Source organism: Trachurus trachurus, assembly GCF_905171665.1.
Source record: "Trachurus trachurus genome assembly, chromosome: 23".
Lineage (NCBI taxonomy): Eukaryota > Metazoa > Chordata > Actinopteri > Carangiformes > Carangidae > Trachurus > Trachurus trachurus.
The window spans coordinates 12,248,370-12,270,730 of NC_139912.1; the positions used below are offsets into that span (position 1 = coordinate 12,248,370).

The 22,361-nt window shown below is 41.8% G+C and overlaps 1 protein-coding gene across 1 annotated transcript in view; it reads right to left on the minus strand.

The window, feature by feature from the left end:
- The window catches only part of wnk1b (WNK lysine deficient protein kinase 1b), an 82,954-nt gene that overhangs the window by 20,231 nt on the left and 40,362 nt on the right, over nt 1-22,361 (minus strand). The window contains exons 4-15 of the mRNA XM_083999229.1: nt 17,711-17,931; nt 16,328-16,485; nt 11,473-11,561; nt 10,586-10,725; nt 10,316-10,395; nt 9,888-10,187; nt 9,711-9,780; nt 8,910-9,103; nt 6,872-7,177; nt 3,635-5,077; nt 1,056-1,145; nt 198-272 (exon numbers count right to left, since the gene is read on the minus strand). Of these exons, the coding sequence (XP_083855355.1) occupies nt 198-272; nt 1,056-1,145; nt 3,635-5,077; nt 6,872-7,177; nt 8,910-9,103; nt 9,711-9,780; nt 9,888-10,187; nt 10,316-10,395; nt 10,586-10,725; nt 11,473-11,561; nt 16,328-16,485; nt 17,711-17,931 (3,166 nt within the window). The remainder of the gene's footprint in view (nt 1-197; nt 273-1,055; nt 1,146-3,634; nt 5,078-6,871; nt 7,178-8,909; nt 9,104-9,710; nt 9,781-9,887; nt 10,188-10,315; nt 10,396-10,585; nt 10,726-11,472; nt 11,562-16,327; nt 16,486-17,710; nt 17,932-22,361) is intronic.

Sequence of the window (22,361 nt, forward strand, 5' to 3'; positions counted from 1 at the left end):
TGAGAAAGGTGCATAATTACTGTATGTATATACATGTAGGTTTGGTGTGTGAGTCACTAAAGATGAATGCAGACGTAAATGACAGATGCTGAATCCAGTCCAGCACCTGTTGTTCTCGGGGATTAGTACCAGCTTAGCCGAACTCCAGGAATGTGTTTTTGAAGTATTACACTGTATATATTTAAATTGAAACGTACCTGTGCAGGTGCCTGCGGCAGAGTTGAGTGTGTGGGGCTTTGGATTGACGTACTGCTCTGACTGGATGAAACAACCTGGAGAGCAACACAAACACAGACAAAAAGTTTGAAAGTGTAGATGCAAACTTGCATTAACATGCACATTAACATCCTTTTTTGGCTTGATGCCTTTTTAACTGGAGCAGTTCCCAGTCATGTCCTGTTTATAGTAACCCAGAACTATATGGAAAATGTCAGCTGGGGAATAGAAGTGTTATTACATTATAATCTACTTTATATCTTTATTGTCGATTTCTTGACTGTTTGTTGACGAACATAACAAGATAATACGATTTTAATATTATGATATCAGAAAATTTGCTAAAAATGGAATGTACCCCTTACATAAACATGGCGAATGTGATCATGCAGGATTGACCGTTTAGACTGGTCCAAAAATCACAACTTTCCATCTTATGCTGACAAGAAACATTTGATCTTCAATTAACACCCAATTTCATGCTCAATCAAATCTGTTTAAGGCTTCAATTAGTTCATAGCTGAAGTGTGTGCTGGGGGCTAAAAGAGAGAAGAAGAAAAAAAAGTTCTTAGAAAGTATGTGGTGTTACTGCAGGCAGACTGCCAGTTCTGTGGAAGTGGTTACCTTCAAGCAAAGGCAGCGACTTCAAAGAGAAAGCCAGAGTCATTACTGTATAAGCACAAAAATAGGGGAGGGGGGTCTATTTTTGTATTCTATCTTTATGGGGTTTAGACATCAAGGCATTGGAAATGTGTGCAAACTGATAATGTAAGGAGAAAAAAAAACTGGATGTTTAAGATGTGACTTGAATTTTGTGTAGTTTTTCCTGGTAGTCTCACTTGTTGGGAGGTTCCAGGGGGAGCAGGCTGGGAGCTGGAGGGGACCAGAGGGGGTCCCGCTGTGGGCTGGCCAGTGGGAGTCTGCATCTGCTGTTTAGAAACAGATTAAGACAAAGAAAGACAGAAAGATGGACAGAGAGGAGGAGATGTCGTACGATGCAAAATGACGGGGTGATGAAGTTGAGAAAACAAGAGAAATTGGGAACAAGGAGAGAGAAGAAAAACAGTCAGGACATGTTTGTAGCTTCTGGCTCAGAAAATTTGCATGAGTGCAAACACAAGGTACGTCAGCAGTCTCTCAACCGATCGGTCTAGGTTTTCTTCTTGTGTATGCACACATGTACAAAGACACAACACATATGTACTGTATCCATCCAGCAACAGATATATGCACAGCGACACCCACTGTATGTACAGTATACGCACATACACACAGCTTGTGGTGTAGCATGAACAGTACGGGCACTGCACTGGGGGTTAGGCAGGGTGTGAGTACAGGGTTGTTTTTTTTCACATGCAGGTCGGGGCCCTAGGTGATTGGCACTAATAAGTGGCTGTTAACGCAATCATTGAAGCACAGCGTGGAAGCGGGACATCAAACAGTAAACTAAAAGAGTCTAGATTTCCAACCTTCATTGCCATTGTCTTGAAAATATCCTCTCTAAAGCATTTTCAAAAAACGAAAAAAATGATTTGTGGTACCCGAGTCATGTTTGATTGTATGTTTTCAGTCAGTTTAGAAAATCCTCAGATCATTTTATGATCCAGAGTCCTCAACCAGGCTCTAATTGCTTTAAAGTATTATACAAATTATTGCTATCCATTTCCAAAAAGGTTAAATTCATTAGCGTTTTGATTTTTGATCTTGGTCTATCTCTGAGGCCGTACAGAGCTGTACTTTTTCAACCTGATTTCTATGATCTACGGCTCTGACTGCAGCACACAGGCAGTTATGACCTCTCTGTTATTGACTGAACCCTTAGAAGGTTGTATGCAACTTCATACTTGGAACGAAGCTCGTGTGGAAGGAGCTTACAGTTAAGTATAGTTGCACCAGACACACTACAACCTACCTTCTTCTAACATCAGAGCAGTCACAGAAATTCCACAGCACAGAGATAAATAAATGTATAGAAAGATTTTTTTTTTAAAACTCAAGAGAAACGACATGAAACAAAAGACAGAAAACAGAGACTGAAGAAATGAAAAGACAGGACAGTGATTCTGTGAAGTGGTTCAAAGTAAACAACGTAGATAGAAGTATAGATGACATTGATAATATCAGCATTCTAAGGGTTAAATGAATTTCAAATGAAACCTTTGAACCCTGTGTGAGAAGTTGATTTCCAGTTGTCTGGACAGGAAATGGCAACATAATATGGTAAAAAATAAGGAACTGACTTGAAGCCAAGATCAGCAATTATTTACAACACAACACAACTGAGAGAACCTAAAATACACAACTGAAGTGTCTCCCTGCATGGTTACACTGCCAGGTTCGTCTAAGCCCCCTTGGTTTTGTTGTATGTTTCTGTGTGTTTGAACGTACAAATCAACAAAGTCTCACAGCCTTATTATAGTTCAAATGACTTTTCTTTTTTTTTTTTTTTTATAACATATCATACTAAATAACGTGTATATGTCTACAATATATGGCTATGAATTTCCATATACAGTGTTACTTATGCTGACGTTGGACTTTGGATTTGTACGAGCAACAATTTCAAGTATACTATGTGTACAGTATACCTGTACAAACACACGTTTCTCATATACAATCATATATGAACATACACACAAAAAATTACTTACTGATATTGACAAATAAATCAAATACACAACATATAGACAGAAAATAGGGGCTTAGACCTGTTTATAAAGCTTATACACCAGAGAGTGTCTCAAAGACTGCGCTCTAAATGTTACTTTTGAACTTAATTATTACTTGACTGACTATAATGATTCTAATGTTGGTTCAAGTCAGATGTTTTCTGGTCAGATGTGCTCTGGGTCGTACCCAGCTCTGTAAATCTTTACTGAAGTAGCGCTGACAGAGGCCATGTTTCAAACAAACATGTGTCAACAACTTCTTCCTCTACAAACAAACAGTGTCAACGAATGAATAATGTGACATTATGAGGGCAGACCATGAGACTCTCTCTGTGGCTCCATGTGACTGGGGGGGGGGGGGGGGGGGGGTTAAACTCACAACCAAAGACTGGGCTTCTGGGTGGGTAATGTATAAACAACAGGGATTGGGTGTAATTGCCTCTGGGTCAAATTACTATTATAAATTAAATAACACTACTTTTCTAGGAGACATTTTACCTGATGATGTTATTTTTTTGGCAAACTAAATGACTTAATTGGCACAAATGGGAAAATGGATGCATTAACTGTCTTCACTATGCAATCAACCTGATTATCATAGTCAGTGCGATGCAGCAATTAAAAAGAGGATAGAACCACCTAATATAGCAATTACACAATATCCATCATCATTATGAAGAGAAAACAATAATTTAGAATAGTAATTGACCCAGGGGTGTATGGATGTTTTTTAAGTCTAAACTCAGTACCAGAGTGGGGTTAGCGGCCTGCAAGGCCAGCAGTGACTCATGGTATGTCATGTCAGGTTGGGCTGGTATCACCCCTCCATGCCGGGCCCAGGCACTCTGGATCAGAGACTCCAGATGATTTGATGACGCTCCCCCATGCGGGAGCTCGGAGGATGGGGTGGGAGGGAGAAAGCTCTGCATGGAGGGTGGATGTCCCTGGGGATCTATGGGATGGACTCCCCCTGATGAATCGTAGAGCGCGGTGGAGGATGAGTGAGGGATGGACTGAGCGGCTGAGAAGTCAAATGGAGCTACGAGGGGTGGGGGAGGGGGGGACTGGAACTCTCCTGCGTCAGAGGAGGCCAAAGAGTCACTAGACGGTTCTGGGCTTCTGTCCTTCATGGTTAGACCCGGGTGGTGGAGGAGAAGGCTTCCTGGTGGTAAGGGCAGCTCAGGACTGATATAAGCGTACAGCTCTTCTGTGACCGGCTGCAGACGGCTGTACGTGCCTGAGCCTCCTGATCCAGTTCCAGTGCCGTCTTCCAGAGGGAGGTCCATGGAGCTTCTACGGGCTCGGTACAGTCTGGATGCCAGGAGGCCGGGGTCTCCTGCGGCAGCTGCTGCAGCGGCAGCCGCCGCTAAATGAAACTCAAAGACACTTCCAGTGGATGGTGGGGCGTCGGCCATTACTGGAGGTGCAGAGATAGGGAAGGCAGACGGCGAGGCATGCTGTGGTGGAGGATAGCAGCCCTCAGACGATGAAGAAGACACAGAACCACCTGTGGACGCGCTCATGGGAGGTAAGGGAGGAGGGATTGGACTGTGTGCACTCATTCTCTGCATCAGGTGAGGGTGCAGGAAACCTGGTTGAGGTGGAGGACCGGGGTCGAAACCCAAACTGGCGGCAGCAGCTGCTGCTTGCCTTTGCTGATGGAAACTCAAGTGACCAAGCTGGTGTGCAGTCATCGGGTATCCTCCGTAGGCCATGGCTTCATAATGGTCCAGTAAGGCAGCTTGATTTAGACTTAATCTCCTCACTGCTTCCTCGTGCTCTGCTCTCATGTCTTTATAGCCGTACAGACTCGGGTCAGATTGTCCTGGGAGATGCAGCGGCTCCGCAACACCAAGTCTCTGAGCAGCTGCTGCAAAACTGGGGTTTATCATGAACAGAGAGGGGGTCTCGACACCCTCCATTCCAGAAAAGGGGTGCAGGCTGCTCCCATAGCGAGTGTAGGCTGGCTGGAAGTGGCGGGTGTGCGCCTCGAGAATGGACGTGCTCTTGCGTCTCTGCGTGTTGTAGGCCTTCGGAGGCCCAGTGGGTGGAGGCGAGAAGGAAATGGGGCGCTCAGGGATGGAGGGGAAGAAAATAGCAGTGGGGTCAGGAAGGGTTTGGAGGGGAATGCTCCCTCCTGCTCCTCCTCCTGCGCTTGTTCCTCCGCTGTAGGGGTGCGGCATTGAATGCTGCTGCGACAATGAGATACAATGGATTTAAGAATGAAACTCAGAGAATGAGAGAGAGAACCACAGCAAAGGCCCACATGAAATGGAGAAAATAGTCAAATAGTCAAAAAGAGCATACTTCCAAAACAATACCAAGAGAAAAAATGACAGATATTCTTTCTCCATACTAGAGACAAAATGATATGGTTAACACAGAACAGGTCAGGAAACACAGCGTACCTAAAAACTGTAGAAAGACTAAATGAGATGAAGCCATTTGGTAACATACAAGACACAGAGCAGGTTACAACAGGCTGGCAGACCATGTGACAACACAAGAGACAGGCACACAAGACAAAGACAAGACAGAAAGAGAGGAACACACACCGGTAGCTCAAAGGCAGATAGGAAGCGGAGGTATTAAATGCAAAGAAGAGGCCCAAATGCTCTAAGATCAACAATATCCTGACACATCTGCACAAGAAAACATCCCTGCAGAGTGCTGACCCTTCAACTGTAGCCAGCAACTTTAAATTCATGTGAAAAACAGGGTAATGGATCAAAATACATATAAATAATTCAAGACGTCACTCTATGCCACTTTGACCTAGCACACAGATAAGCTGCTTCCATTTTGCTCTAGAGAAAATCTGAATGAGAGAACTGGTTGCAGAATGTTTTTATAAATGTTTCACACATGTTGTCAGAGAATAGACAGCAGAAACAAAGTGTTTTGCTGGCTACTTCATCTCTGAGAGCGTGATGACTGATCCATGGTGTGACGCTGATAAAATGACTGATATTTCCTGAGGTTTAGGGTGACATGTGTTGTTGCTCATGCTACTTTATCTCTCTCCTGTCATTTCCCATCATCTCTCTACCACAAGCTGCCTGAATAAAAGCAATGCCCCCGCAACCCAAAAAAACAAAAAACAAAAACATAAAGAAACAAAGGCTGAAAAGGCCTAAGAGACAGCCCAGGCAGCTTCTAGTACAGAAAGTAAAAACTGTGTGCTACCTGGCTAAACCTGTTTGAGCCATGTCATTCATCTTTACATCTTGGAAAAAGCTCAACTTTCTAATAGTGAGTGGTTTCTAATAGCCAGCGCTTTATAGTCATTTCACAAATGATGACTTTAATAATTTTGGTTTTCAAATGAGCAGATGCACAGGATATTAAACATTCAAATCTTAGAGTGAAGTCAAGGAAAGACATTTTGTCTTCAAGATATACGTAAGGTGGTCTATCAGAGGGAGAGAGAGAGAGAGGGAAAGACAGATAAATGGATGGGTAGAGGAGCAGACACAGCAGTGCCTGAAAGATTGAGATCATAATAATCTACTTACTCACACAGGTGCCACTTAAAATGCCTTGAATTCAGAATAAAGATAATCTGATTGACTTAATCTTGTACGATTTGATTTCAGTACTGGCTCAGTTGACACAGTTAATTATTGAAGACTAGAGACTGAATCAATATTCAGTAAAGAGGACTATGACGGCTGCAGTCTTACCAAACAAGTTCAAGACTTGTAGTTTAACTTGTAATTAACTCACAAATAAATTTAATTTTCTGAATCTATGTAGTTGTGTCATCCAGCAGTTAGAACAAATTATTTGTACTCAAATAGTACATTTAATTTGTCACGAGTCTCCATTTACAGAGACAATGGGCACTCTCATGATAAATACAAAAAAGTAGAATTTATCTAATTTCAGACACCAGCGTGGCCCATACCCCTCATCTTTCTCTCCCTGCCTTCCCCTCTGGTTCTCACCACCACTTTGGCCCCAGGTGATTGAGACTTTGAACCTACAGGGGTCGAGAACAGGGCAGGTAGGCTGGCCCTCCGCTGCCTGGCCCGGGGCACAAAGGAGGCAGAGTGAAGGGGTAGGACTGTCTCAAGGGCTTTGGAGAGGCGCCCGGCGAACGTCTCCCTCTCAGCAGCGAGAGGCATGCAGGGAGGGGTGGTGACGTAGGAGGACGAGGAGGACAGATCTGGAGGAGGGGTGGAGGGCTGCTTTAGAGGAACTGCCATGGGCGGAGGAGCATGGGCAAAGGAGTAGGAGGAGGGGGGGACGCAAACGGACATGCTACGACTTCGACGACGGCGCGATGCAGGCTGCAGGCCGGGGATGGAAAAGGTAGGTAGGGATCAACATGAAAGGCAAACATAAAGAAATTTAACTACCAAAAAACAAATACAAATACACTTGCACAGAAAACAATAGGAACAGGACAAACATGAAAATTCAGATATTACATTAAGAAAACGCACACAAAAAATCAGCTAAAAAGGTTCCCATTTTGTGTAAAAAAAAAAAAAAACTGGTGTCATGTTCCGTAATTAGAAGAATAAATTAAGAAGCAAGATAACAACTACTAAATTATTAAAAGACTTACAGAGAAAATCATTCTCTGAGGAAAGAACATTGCACCACTTTGTAAGAGGAAGTAAATATAAACATAAAATGTACAGCAACACAAAACACAGTAACACAAATACTTAAAAATTCTAATGACAAAATGAAAGGGAGACGGGAACACAAATTCATAAAAGAAACATCTAAAGTTGTATCTAAAGTCAACATTACTGAAAACCAAATTAGAAAGAAAAAAACTCTGCATAAGGAAGTGCAATTATCCAAAACAGTTCATTAAGTTGTTATTTAATACAAAAAAACCACATCAGTGTGGCTACGAATATTCTGCTGGCTCCAAAAACGATCTTTGAAAAGGAAATAAATAAATCTACTAAGAAATGTTACGTCGCTTCAAAGACAGATCTAAAAAAGAAAAGTCCTAAAAAAAAAAAAAGCTTAGGCTAATTGAGTTACTCAATCAGTCTACAAATAGAGTGATCAACAATAAATTGGTCAGTGTGGGTGCTGGTGATCTGGAACGGCATTCATAGCCAAAAGGTCACCAGATGGAAAAGTCAGGTGTGGAGAATTACATGAGAAATACTCAGTGTCACTGCTCCAGTGGCAAATACTCATAAGATGCCACAGAGCAAGGAATTTGACTCAGGGCTGCTAAAAGGTCAGCAAACAAGAACTATTAGTTAAAATAGACAGTGTGCCCAGGAAACTTTCCCTGAGAGAGTGAAGGAAGGTACAAGGTAAAATATTCACAAGAACTGTGGGCTGATGTGTATCCAAACAAAATGATGACCAAATATAGAAAACAAATTATGAAAACAAAGAAATATACAACAGAGGAATTACAACACAGTGAACAGATACTAAATAACAGATGTAACAACCAGATGTACAGAAAAAGGATCATAAAGAAAAATGGATTTTAACAAACAGTGTAAGGAGGTTTGAAGGAGGGAGACAGAAAGAGAACTGGTTGATAAAATGGTAGGACTGAGGGACAGAGATATGTGACATCTGGAGGGTAAAGATGGAGCAAATGACAACTTCTGTGAGGAAACACAACTGAAACGAAATAGCAGTAAAAACCTCAAGGACTAATCAAAGATTTGACTGAATATCAGACTGTGAGCTACAAATGATTGAAATGACAAATGATTGTTTACGTGGCTAAAATATGAAATATTGATAGTGAAGTGTGTTGTGTTTGTAAAATCTCTACAACACCGTAGGTAACATGTCTCACTGAGGACCGTCTCGTCTGATGCTCCAGGTCAAAGGTTAGCGCCTTCAAATCAAACACACAACTGCAACTCCCACTCCAAACCATGGTGCAGCGCTCACTTCAAACTAGATGAGTCGTTATCAGCGCATCTGTGATCACGGCACCACGCAGAGATGTGTGCAAAGTGCAAAAAAAAAATAAAAAAACTGAACATGCATAATGTCAAAACTCGACACGACATCACAACTCACCATCGGCTGCGGCGGCTGGGCATAGCCCGGGTGTTGCTGCGCAGGGGCAGCAGGGGTGGAGGGATAAGGGGTCTGTGGCTGGGAGGGGGGCTGGGTGGAGGGGGGGCAGCTGTAGGACATGGTCAGCTGACCGAGATGAGGGGAGTCTGAGGAGAAAACCGAAGAACCCTGGCCGCTGTCCATGCCTCCTTCAGCTGAGAGAGAAAGATGTGGAGACATGAGCAGGTTAACTTTAAACCCCGGCCCACATCATGTTAAAACATGAAGCACTGGTACAGAAGATGCTTTGGAACAGTGTTGCCAATTCTTTGGATTTATTTCATTATCACCTTTCAGCATATTGTAATTTCAATGGACTTGTCTTTTCAGACTTAAGGAAATCTAGGCTATGACAGAAAACTTACGAACAATAACGGGTCTCTTCTATTCAGAAAGAGATTGTTTCTATTGGCTGGTCCACAAATGCAGGTGCATATTGAATACTGCTGATAGTTTAGCCTTATGCTAACCATAAGAAAAGGCTCAAATTCTATTTTTTATGTTTATGCCTTGTCTAGATTTCTGCCTAACACTTGACATAGTATACTGTATGATGTGACATGTAATTTAAGATCCAATTGAAATAAGCATACAAATCATCTTCATCGATGATGTTCGTACAACTCATCAGGAAACAACTGATCTTCGTGAGCCACGTGTTAAAGTATTCAAAGATCTTCACAGGCAGGAATATACACAGGAAGGATGTGATGATGCAGTGGTCTACGACAGCTGCTGGATCCTGTTTGTAGTATGTCTTACATGTGTGTGAGATGCCGGTCTGTTGATAGTGAAGCTGGTGCTGCTCCACTTCAGTCTCCTCTGCCTCTGCCTGTAGACAAACACAACTCAGGTTAAACTTAAGAAAAAAAACTCCCATTGTCTACATTTCTACATATTACAACAGGTAAATTATGCAAACAGACAAATTCTACAAACCTGTGTGTGTGAGGTTTTGTGTGTTTCTTGTTGCTGTTGCTGCTGCTGTTGATGATGTTGTTGTTGTTGTTGTTGTTGTTGTTGTTGCTGCTGCTGCTGCTGCTGCTGCTGTTGTTGTTGTTGCTGTTGTTGTTTTTGTTGCTGTTGGAGCTGTTGTTGTTCTCCCTCCAGTTTCCTCTTCTCCTGCTCCTCTCGTACCAGCTGCCTCTGCTCTCTCTTCCGTCGGATCAGAGACACACGGTCCTTGATGGCCTTGGCCATGGTCTTATGATCGCCCTCAGCAACGTAGCCAGACTCAACCTGAGGGGACCGATGACGCTCCCATTAACAAACATCCATCTCTTTTTATCATATACAGTAGTTCTTTCTACACAATACTGCTCCCCTCAGTCTTCCCTCCATAATCACCTCTCCGCCTTCACACCTACCATTTCCTGGGCCACATCTTCAGGGACGTCCTTGTTGAGGTCAAAAGAGAACTCGATGGCTTCGTTGTCTTTGTATTTGCCTGAGGAAACAAAACAATAGTACAAAATTACCACTTCGATTGTTGAATTTGTCAAATTAGGACAGATATGATTCTAAATATGCACCAAATGTGACCAAGACTTTAAAAATCTGAAAAGATGTTCCTGATGGAGTTTCTTTTAAATATAAGTCTTAATTGAGAAAATGAAATTAAGACAATTTTGTTTTGCCTTTGAGCTTCTTGACGTCTTCTATCCTGAGCCAAAGTTTAATGGCAATCATTTCCCCATCGTCTTCCTCTGCCAGTTCAACCCTGACCCCTGTGTCCTCCTGGAAGAATGCATGGTTCAGGAGGATCTTTATGGCATACCTAGAGGAACAAGAGACAAAAAACAAACAAACTTGAGGACAGAGGATAAAGAGCCACGGATGAAGACCGAAAGATGAAAAGACCGCAAATGCCTTGTGAGCTGACGCCCAATTTATAAGCTAACAGGAGAGACATGGTGTTTCATTAATCTGCTGGGAATCACAACATGTTGACTGCATTTAGCCCAAAGACAGCCTTCCACATACATTTCACATTCTGTCATTTAGCACTGCAGTCTGGGAGCTCCTGATGGCTCCTGTAGGAGGGGGAGAAAACTCAGTAATCCTAAAAACGACCCCCAGTGTTCCTGCGACAGGACAATGAATCAGATGACTGTTCTTTACCAAAAGACCAAGGTAACTGGATTTGTATAATAAGTAAAAAGAAAAGAAAAGAGGAGTGAGCACAAGAGGGGGAGAAGCTCTAAGCTCTGGTCAAGTTTCTAAAGAAGCGGACGAGAGGCTATGGTGGATATTTTGGCAGAGACTGAACATGGGGAGAGAGAACAGAGCTCTTCTTATTTCTGACCAAGAAGCTGTGAGTTAGAACGGGATTTAGAGAAAAGAGGATTTTACTCTTCAGTCTCACTAGTGCACAATAAAACTCAGGCATGAATTTTATTTGAGACATTGCTGAGTGCAGTGATGATGATGATGATTATTTTTAGAGATTGAAGGCAAATGCAAATGTAGGGAATCATTCTCCGTCAACAAATCCAGATTCGGTTGTTTGTGTTTGCTGACTCACCTCTCGTCCTTGTTTGTTCTGATGCAGCCCTCTATAATTTCCTTCACCTCAGGAATGGCTACCTTGTCAAAACTGCCAGGCTTCACTCCCTGCCAAATCACACAGAGACAGAGAGGAGCAGTGAAGACGGGGAAGATTTTAGAGAAACACGAGGAGACAAACATAAGTGAGGATAAACTCAGGCTTTTTACACAGGACTCAAACAAAGAGTTGCTCTTTGCTGCCTGTGCACAGCAGGGATTTAACCTTGGCTTTGAACACACTCACACACAAACGTACTGTTCCCATACTGTATGTGCTGTACATTCATTCTGTGAACACCTGAGGGTCATTTTCTTTAAGAATATACCACTGATTTGTTTGTGAGCCATTTTTCATATTTCAATATCCATGAATCCATCCATTAGCCACAGTACCACAGTTCATGCTCACCTCTCTTACTTCTTAATATAGGTAAATGGATAACAGGACAGATAAAACAGGAAAAACTGAGTAAAAAGTGAAACACACTGGAACATGTGAAAAGACAGATGCCAAATGTTTTTTATATACTGCTAGACTTATTGTTTCTAATTAAATTAAACCTCCTCCAAGTCTGTGAAATACATGCAAATGAATTATTTGCTTTAATAGTGTTGGACGTAGAGGTCCTGCAGGGTGAAACTGCACAGTAATAGTTTGATCCAGGGTTAATTCCCACACTAATGCAAGTGAACGACTTCTCTGGAATAAATAATGTAGCACAACCTTTCAAGGCCAATGAAGAACATGGGACTACATACTGAAAGATAAGACAAATAAAAATAAAAACACTTTGAAGCTAGATGATAAACCCTTCCTACAGAAAAGGGTGCAACACACCCAGAAGAAAAAGAAACAGTTAAAACACAAAACATAACACAGCCGATTAGCGTAATGCAGCCCAGTGATGACAAATGAAAAATTAAGTTGCTTTCAAGTGCCAAAATGGTGCAGTACATGACTGTGGCCGAGGAACTTCTAAAGCTAAAAAAAAAATGTAATAACAGGTCCAGCATTCGCCCAACACTGAAGAGAAGTTCAACTACACTGCTCACCAGAAGGCATCTTAATGACCAGCACAAAGAGCAACAAGTAGGGAGCTGAACCTAAAACCTAAATAAATAAGAGGGAGTGAGCAACAATAAAATACTATATTCACTCTGTCAAATATACAGTATATATCTATATCTATATCTATATCTATATCTATATTTGACAGAGTATTTTATCTCCAAACTGTGTGGTTGCAATTTAGTATTCAAGACATTCAACATGTGAAGTTTATAACTTTTTTCCCAACAGATATATTAGAAACAAATGTATAAATTTAATATTGAAGCTGTGGACGGATCGAAAGCGATGGAAAACAGGAAAAACCCAAAGTAAAAGAGAAAACAGTTACTTTAAGTAACCATCAAATAAAGGCTGAGTACAATAACTTACCTTGGAAGAAGTGGACTGGAGAGTTGTTTGACTGACAGATGTCTTTGAAAAAAGTTTTTAGTCTAAAGTGACCGGGTGCCAAACAGATGGACTGACTGTTTATCTCAACCTGTTTGTGCCAGCGAATGACCACCTCCCTCTGCTCTTTCCTCAGGCCGCCGTCCCTTCCTCCTTTACTTTCTTGGCCTGTTTCTCTTCTGCAACCCCCCAGTTCATCATTACATAACAAACCCCCCCCCCCCCCCCCCCCATCTCTCCCTCTGTCTCTCTCTCTCTCTCTCTTCCTCTCTCTCTCCTTCTCTCTCTCCCTCCATGTCCCTCACACACACACTCACTGCGATTACAGAACCAAACAAAGTTAGGACTGATGGAGGAAGTAATGGTATTAAGTCTGACAGAGGAAGGGAGGATGAAGGAGAGAGATGGACAGAGAGAGAGAAAGAGAGAGAGGGAGAAAGCTAGATTTTAGTTTAACAAGGCTGACTGGCGGTAAGGAATGTTCCCGGAGGAGAGGGACCATGAAACATGTCAACAACATTGTATGTCAACGTATAAGAGGATGAGCCATAAAGACTATCCACACAACCCTGACTCTCCTAGCACTTCAGTCATCCAGAATAACACAGAGGACTTTTTTTATCCTGTATGAATTATACATCAATATCAAATAGAGTATTTTATTTTGAAATAATCATGTGAAAATATATATTATGTATACGTAGTTAAAATGTTTATTAAAGTATATTTTCACTTTGTTGCTCATGCTAAACCAAAATTCAAACTCTTTAGTTTGTGACCCCTTAATTTGAATTACCCAGTAGTTCAAAAAATATTGGTAATTCTGTGTATTTGAAATTATTTTCTCTGCTCGCCATTTCGATTAATCTGACAATGCCCCAGTAATTTCATCCTTGTTGTGAGACCTGGATTGTAATTGTTTTAATTTGTACTTGATAATGATTGTTTGACTGTGTTCTTACCTGTTTTCTAATATTTTATTTTATGTAAACTCATGTTCTTCTTTGCTGTATTTGTTGTTCTCTCGACACAATTGTAAATGAGGACCTTCCTCAATGGTCTTCAAGAATAAATAAAGGTTATAAAAACCACCAGTCAACTGACAAAATAAATCAGCCAGTTCAGATTGAAGTTGACGGCAATGGTGAAGTCTGAAAAAGATTTTACTGTAGAACTTTACTGCTTTGTAAAGTTCCTGAAATAACATTTAAGTAATTGAGCAGAAAATTAAATCGCACCAAATCACCAGGTAACTTTCATAACTGCTCGATAACTCATCTGCAGGAAACCGCTGAGGGGTTAACTGAGGAGAAACAGTGTGAGCGATAGAGGGTGGAGAGCTGTAAGCATGGATTAGGCAGCAAAATTAGAGGAAGCAGGTGACTGGGGCATCCTGGGGTTGTCACAAGTTTGCACATGTGCGCATGTATGTGTGTGTCTGTTGCCAGTGACAATAACGAATACGGACAACTGGAGTTGGCCATTTGACTAAATATTTTGATGAATGAATAAAAAAATGATCTGAGCAAAAATGTTGCTTCCAGTAGATGAGATTACTGCTATTAAGTTATCACTCAAACACATCACACACAGCGCCGTGAACCCAGAGACAGAGGTCACCAAGATAATCAAATACGGTTGGATTACATTGGGAAAGAAATTTCAGTTTCGTAAGAGCGAGCGGAGGGAACATGGTAGGAGAGGAGGGCAGCCTTATGGACACATGTGTTTAAATAAACTATCTGAATTTATTCTGCTGATATCAGCCTTGTAAATTGAATTGAGAGAGCCAGACACAGGGAGGCAGATAGCAACACTGTGAGGATTTGATCAATAAATATTGAAACAGGGGCACATTAAAGTAAAAAATGTGTATAACACTAGGATCAAACCCTGCAAATATAACATTTATCAGGACTAAACACTAGTCCTAATGCAGCCCTTGTGTGATTATCATTATCTAACGTACTGTAAGTGAAGTAGAGGTCATGGCAGGTTTTAATTCCTGGTATTCAAATTAAAAGGAAAAATCCAACAACTGCCAGTGTGTGTCTAAAGTTACCATTAAATTTGAATGGTAAGTCTTGACTGAGGTAACAGCAGCACTTGCTTTAGCTGAACGGGAGGCTGCACTCATCTATCAGCTATAAATAACCCTGTTGTTTAGCACACTGGTGTTAATCCCTCCTCTGTTTGAAATGAATGTTTTTGCTAAAATTGAATTTAATCTAGTAAAATGTGCCAACGCTAAAAATGAGTCCGAGTTTTAATTGAAGCTTACAGAGGTTGAAATGAGAGATGCGATAGAAGAGAGAGTCAGGGAGATGCAGAGAGAAAAGAGGAAGAACAGAAGGTTGAACAGAAAAAAGAGAGAGATTTCTAGTAAATTCCTATGGTCCATTAAGCATCACTGTCAGCCTGCACAGAGCTGAACTCAGTCCCCTGAGGAAAAGGAGGGAGGGAGTTTGCATCTGCCTCTCTCTCTCTCTCTCTCTCTCTCTCTCCCTCTCTGTGTGTTGGGTGATGACCTCAGCAGCACTTAATTTAAAAAAAAGCCTGTGATTGCATCTGTTGTCCTCTCTGTCTGTGTTTTTGCCTCTGTCTTATGATATTTTTTTTTACTCTTAGTGTTTCCAGCCAACTGTCATCTAAAATTTTTAGCTCAGTCTGGAAATGTTACAAAAACTAAAGAGGAATTAGGAGCATATCAGTCAGATGGGCTGACGAAAGAGCCTCTCTGTCTGTCACTAAAGAGAGCCACAAGAAAAATGGAGATTTAGTCTGATGTGGTGTTTGAAGAGTTGGAGTGGAGAAGTATTTTGGAGCCTTTTCTGGATATTGGAAATAAATAAATAAATAAATACATACATACATACAGGTGTATATATATTTTTGTTTGTTTTTTACTTCAAAGCCTTTGTTTGCAAAGGAGTGTTTTGTGCAAGGCCAAAACAGCAGGATGAAGGGAACACTGCTTGTGACAGCGTTTGCTCAGTACTGCTCTCTAGTGGTGGTGAAAAACACGTAGCCAAAGATGTGTGTGTGTGTGTTTTATTTTGCAAAAGAGAGGTGGGGAGGGCTGGAGAACAAGAGAGAGGCTAATCAGTGCAAAAACACCATCATATGACTGAATCTCCTGCAGCTCATGCCAAACTTATTAATATAGTCAGTAAACAAGTGTGGTGAGGGAGTGGCAGAGAGAGTCAGGCAGAGGAGGATGGGATTAGAGACAAAAAAAAAGAAAAAAGACAAGCTTGGCTTTTAGATTCACCACATGAATGTCGCAGCGTGGTGTCTCCACAGTATCAGCATTCAGAGCCTGAGACTCTGGAAAGAAGTCGTTTTTACCCCAGCTGTGCAGGTATAGACTTACACTCGTAACCCGCCTGTAGATCTGGGCAGCGTTCTGACATTCAGAGTAGGGGTACTCTGAGGTCGCCATCTCCAGCATGCACATCCCGAAGGCATAGACATCTACGGATTCATCATACTTCTCTTCGTACATCTCTGGAGCCATAAACTCTGGGGTACCTGATGAAAAGGAGAGGAGAGGAAAATAGAGGTTCTGTAATTGAACATTGCTTTATTTCATTCATCCCTCTGGGAAACACATACTACAGAGCATCATCGCTATGGAAACCAGGATGATATCAGCTGCTTTGAGTATTTCCACATGTGGGAATGTCTTTAAAACTTGCACGAACATAGATAAGAATATAGTACTGTACGTACTGAATAAAAACACATTTGAATGCTTTTAGATGTTTTATTTTGATGGTTCTGTTGGATCATAAAGTAGTTTACAAGAAAATAAAACCAAGACACACTTCTAAATCTCACACTATGAAGTTTAGGTAAACAAGCTGGAAAGGCACAAGTGCAAACTCCCTGTGGGTGTTCAGTGTAGATGTCTTCATACTTGAGGGTTACCTAATTACTACAAAGCAGCTGTGAGATTCACTAAGCATATCATTGTAGCCCAGAGTGCATGAGAGTATGTGCATTTGTGTATTGTGTATGCAGAAACTGTGTGATGACCAGAATACCTGTGGTCGACTGGACTACCGGGAAGCAGCCAAGTTATTACATGGAGCAGAACAGACACTCTGTTCACTTGTGTATTTTATGCAGGGTGTGTTAGTGTGTGCGTGTGTGTGCAGCCGTCACGTCTCCAGACAGCTTAATCCTAGCTTACCAGTAGACTGACTGGTGTGTGTTTCATATAACTGCAGTTTGCATTAACAACCCAACATTTTAGAAGCAGTTAAGTTAATCTGCAGTAGGTGTGTGTGGTGTGTGTAAAGAATAAATGTGCTCATGCCATTGCTTATACAAGACTGTGTTTTATCCACTGGAGACCTCTGCACAAGCGCAAGTGCAACCCTATCCTGTATATGTGCATTAATACCCCAACTCTGTGCACTATAACTGAGTACATTAGTCACTCTGCTTTTATACTTCTGTTTTATACTATTTGTTTATTCTGATTTCTTTATACAGACGATAATGTCTCTGCTAAAGTTTTATGTTACTGTAAATAACAATGTGTACTGCATATACCACTGGAGACACTTCATTTCAATGTATGCAGTACAATACCAATTAGGACATTAAGTAGAGTTGAATAAGTGCATGTAAAGTGGTTATTGTTGGGATAAGCTCACATCAATTCTATCGGTTGTTTCACTTTCTTTACCTGCACAAACGTAAACATTTACTCATGACATGCATGAGGTAACTTTGGGTGTCGTCCTACCTATCACACTCTTGGCAAAGGAGGCCCTCTTTAATGTGGCTAAGCCCAGGTCCCCGATCTTCACCGAACCCGTGGGCCCCGTGATGAAGATGTTGTCGCATTTCAGGTCTCTGTGAATGATGGGCGGAGCTCGGGTGTGCAGGAAGTGAAGGCCTTTGAGGATCTGTCGACACCACGAACGCAGAACCTTGATTTTCATCACCTTGAAACGCTTCAGGTAGCTGCGGGACAAAGATATCACACAAGAGGAGAGCTTGTCACTCAACAGGGAGGGATCAGGTGTACGAAAACATAAAGAGAGCGGCGGTTTCTGCCCTGTAACAGCCAATCATCAGCCGTGTGTTCTGTTCAAGTGGCCTTTGTCCCGATATAATAACTGCCAACAAACCAGACTGATGAAGCAATTCAACCAACACAAAATGCAAAGCTGCCCTGCTTCATATAAAATATCATAAACCTCAGATGACACTTCAAACTGATTTATTCTACACTAATATTGTTGCAGGACATTAAAAACCAACCAAGGCGGAGAATAATTTCACCAAAGCAAAGCATGCAGAGGCAGATGATAGTCAGATAAGATCTTGATGCAGCGGAAACATGGATAATGCTTCAATTAAAGATTAAAGCTTTCACAACCAAAGGGGAAAACAATTCCACCTTAATAGGAACAACACACAAAAAAGGCAGTGATTCTGGTGTTTCTGTGGTGACTAGGTCTTTAGATGCACTAAAATAGACATCCAACTGAATCTGGACATACCACCTGAAAACAGACATTACAAATTCATACATTAGATTTCAGTGGATATTTAACTTTTTAAAACCATTTCTTTTAGTCATTCTCACATTACATCAAGCAAAAATAACTTTTACCCCAACATGAAAATGGCACATTTTCCCACTGATTGTCCTATGCACATTTGATTTTGTGCAGTTGCCCATTACTTGTCCAATAGGTAGGGTTAAGTATTTCTTAAGTATTTCCTAACAGTCATCCCCTGCCTTTACACAGTTATTCCTGTCCAGAGTTGTAGGGGTCTGGAACCCATCCCAGCATGCACTGGGTGGAAAGCTGTGAAACACCTTTTGACAGGTCACCAGGCAGCGATGAAGCTAACACAGATCTCTGCCTTGTTGGTGCATACAGTAGTGTGTGCGTGTGCTGCACGTGTGTGTGGAATGAGGAAGAAAACTGGAAGAAACCCCACAGCTGGGTCATTTCTCCGCCCAGCTGTGCGCCAATTAGACACGGAGACAGACGTAGTAAGCAGGGTGTGTTCCTCATCATCTTTTTGATTTGCTTAACAGTGCAGGTATGTGAGAGTTGCAATGTGTCACAGTGGGCAGAGCAAATTGATTTAATCTAATTTTTCTTATTTGATTCCTAGAGCTCAAAATAATCTTCTCCTTGTTCGATTTAGTGCATCTAATTCAATACCACACTTTAAACTTAACTTAGCCTCCATCTGCCCATGGTCCTGGTGAGTAACTGGTAGCTGACTGACCCAACAGAGTGACCCAGTGAAGAATGTTGTCATCTTCACCAGTGGAGCCCGTCTCCGTTTGCCCGCTCCGAGTCCAGACAGCATCGCTGAGTCTGACTCCAGCGTCACCGACGGCTCCACAGATCCTGAGTGTCAACAGCTGCTCTAATAATGCTGCAACTGCAGATCTGTCTTTGCTGATGAGGAGCAGCTCGGACAACTCTGGACTCAAATTGGACTATATATATTATACTTACATTACTTATTCTAACTGGGGAATCAGTACAAACTGAAAACTGTTTTTTTAACCTAAGACTAATGATCAATTTATAAATTATGATGCTTATGATACTTCAAGCACTATAATTTTCCCATTGTACACAGGAAGCACTGGGAGGTGATTTCCTATTGGATGTCGCAGCAGCATCAAACACACCCTCTGATATATGAGAGGCAGCATCTCTGCTAGAATAACCATGTCAAGTGAGTCCTCTGTTCTGCACTGCAATGAAGTAGCTACATCAGGATTATTGGTCAAGCTACATGGTTCACAACAGGTAAAGTTATATAAAGTAGATAGATAAAGTAGTAGCTGTTGGTGTTGCAGCAGCAGCTGCCCTGTAATGTTAATACCACAGCAGCACAGCTATAAATAGAAGATGATGATCTACAAGAAAATTAACATAATAAAACTTCCAGGATCAACTTTTATTTACAGTATGATCAAAATTATAAATATCACAGAGTTGGTTATTCAGTTATATAGTGGGTGCTGTGTGTTTCTTGTATAGGCCACTATTTCTCTCCGTCTTACAAGGAGGAATCCATTAAAGAGAAAATATCTTGGATGGATTCACATGTTTTCATAAGGAGTTTCCCACTGCAGGGCATGGAACATGTTAACAGACATAATAATCTTTTGGGGACTTAATTTTAAGAGAACATACCTCAAAATCCACATTTGCAAAACTCAAGTGTTTACACTAAAACCTTTTTCCAGCCGATCCCTCTTCCTCACACCCAGTTCCATAGTCCATCACACTCCATTCTCTGACATTTATTTCCTCTGCTCACCTTCCCTTCACTCCTCTACCTCGCCTGTCTCCTCTGTGCTCCTTCCCTCCCTCTCTGAAGTCAGAACAGTGCTGACAGACACGTTAAATGCTGTGGCATGCGATGTTGGAGTGACACTGCACAAAACATCTCCCACACACACAGTCAGTCAACCGTGCTCTCTTTTCAACACAGAACTAAACACCTTGATGGATTTGTGCTTTTAGAATATATATTTAAACAGTATGTGAACGGTACATACATGCCTGCATGAATGAGCATTTATACACACAGCAGCATCAACAGGAACAGTACACACACCTCGTTCTGTGTTTCACACACACACACCTACACACACACTCGAGGACACACACACAGATAAGGGGTCTCTAATGCTCTGAACCCAGGCTGGCCAGTGTTTCCACCCTCATCATCTCTCCTTCACTATCAGTCCTCCCTCTCGTCATCTCTCGTACTTTTTCCACCACTTCAGAGCACAGGCGACCCGCTCCTTTCCAAGTCTTCATCTGGCCAACGGCCAAATCGCTCCGCAACCTCAAATCTGTTCATATATGTACATGCATCCACCAACACACAAACTTATGTTTTGTGGAACTTAAAAAGAGTAAACCGATGCACTGGTAAGGTGAGTCTTACCATCAAAAGTGTCAAAAATAACTAAATAAAAACAACTTTTAAATGTGAATATTTGCTGGTTTTCTCAACTTATGTGAATGTGTAAATTGCGTATTTTTGGATTGCAGATGCTGATCGAACGAAAACAGGCTCAATGAACTAATTTAAGTAATTTCATCCACAATTTTGTTGGTTTTTCTAAACATAATTCTGCCCTTGAGCTACCGAACAACATAATTAATTCATTTCCTTTGATAACATATCATCCAAGTAATATTGACACACTTGGGAGTTCAGGAATGATTGTCAAGCTTTTGTCACAAAAATCGTGTCTTATTTTCTTGTGAACACTCAATTCAGTTAATCTTGTCCTTAATGTTAAATTAGTGAAGGAGGCAATGGGGAGCTGGACACTGTTAACTTTACTTCATTTCTTAACAGATTCATGGAGCTTTTTCCCTCTTCCACTGGAGGGAGCTACTGTCCTTGATAGGACTGTGCTGCTGGATTAATTCTCTCACTCTGTGGTCACAGGTAGTTCATTAGTTCATTAGTCACTCTGTCTTTAATCTGCATACCTAGTCGTGTTTTTCTATTTGTGCATCTATCTGCCTCTTTGGCCGACTGCATCTCTGTCTGCTGACCTGTCTGCTTCTGATCTGTCTCTTTCTGCCTCTGATTAAAAATAACTGTATATTACTTTGAGTCTGGTCGTCGGTCTGTCTACCCCCCCCAATCCACCCGCCCCGCACACACACATGCCTCAATTGATTTCTCCCTCTGTCCATCTCTCTGTCAGGAATGAGAGGAATCTGCAGCAGAAGCAGCAGCTGGCAGGTGGGCCAATGTCCCACGATGCACGGCATGGGGGCAACTCTGTGTGCCACTCGCCCCACATTTCAGCTTTTATTGTTTCAGGAGCTCAAACAATCGCTCGCACATTCACAGTCGCACATCTATTCTGTACAGCAGAGAGACTGGCATGCGGTCATGGCATGGACAATGACAGCCACAGACACATCAATTCTCCCCAGTGAGTTGATGGGAGGGGGGGAGACTGTCAGACGCCCCTGTTATTGACATACAAACCACTGATTTACAGTCTGTCATCCACACAGAGAGGAGGCTACCCATGGTTCCTCAGCTTTACCCACTCGTTCTGGTTGAAATTGATTTCAAAATATTATTTCAAAGCTGATATAATAATTGAGAGAGTCCAATGTAACACATCCTGTCATCAGTCACCACAGACTAGATAACCCGCTAACAGCTGCACTTGGTACAGACTTCATGCTGGGATGTGAGGCGCACACGTCACTGCTGTGAAAGAGCGTTTGAAAAGTTGAAAATAGAGGGAAAAAAGTGCAGATTGGTGTGACAGGGGGAAGGGAGGGGGGGCATATGTATTTTCGAGTGTGTGAGGTTAGTCATCATCTGTAATGACACTGCTCTTCAAAAGCAAAGAGGGGAAAATG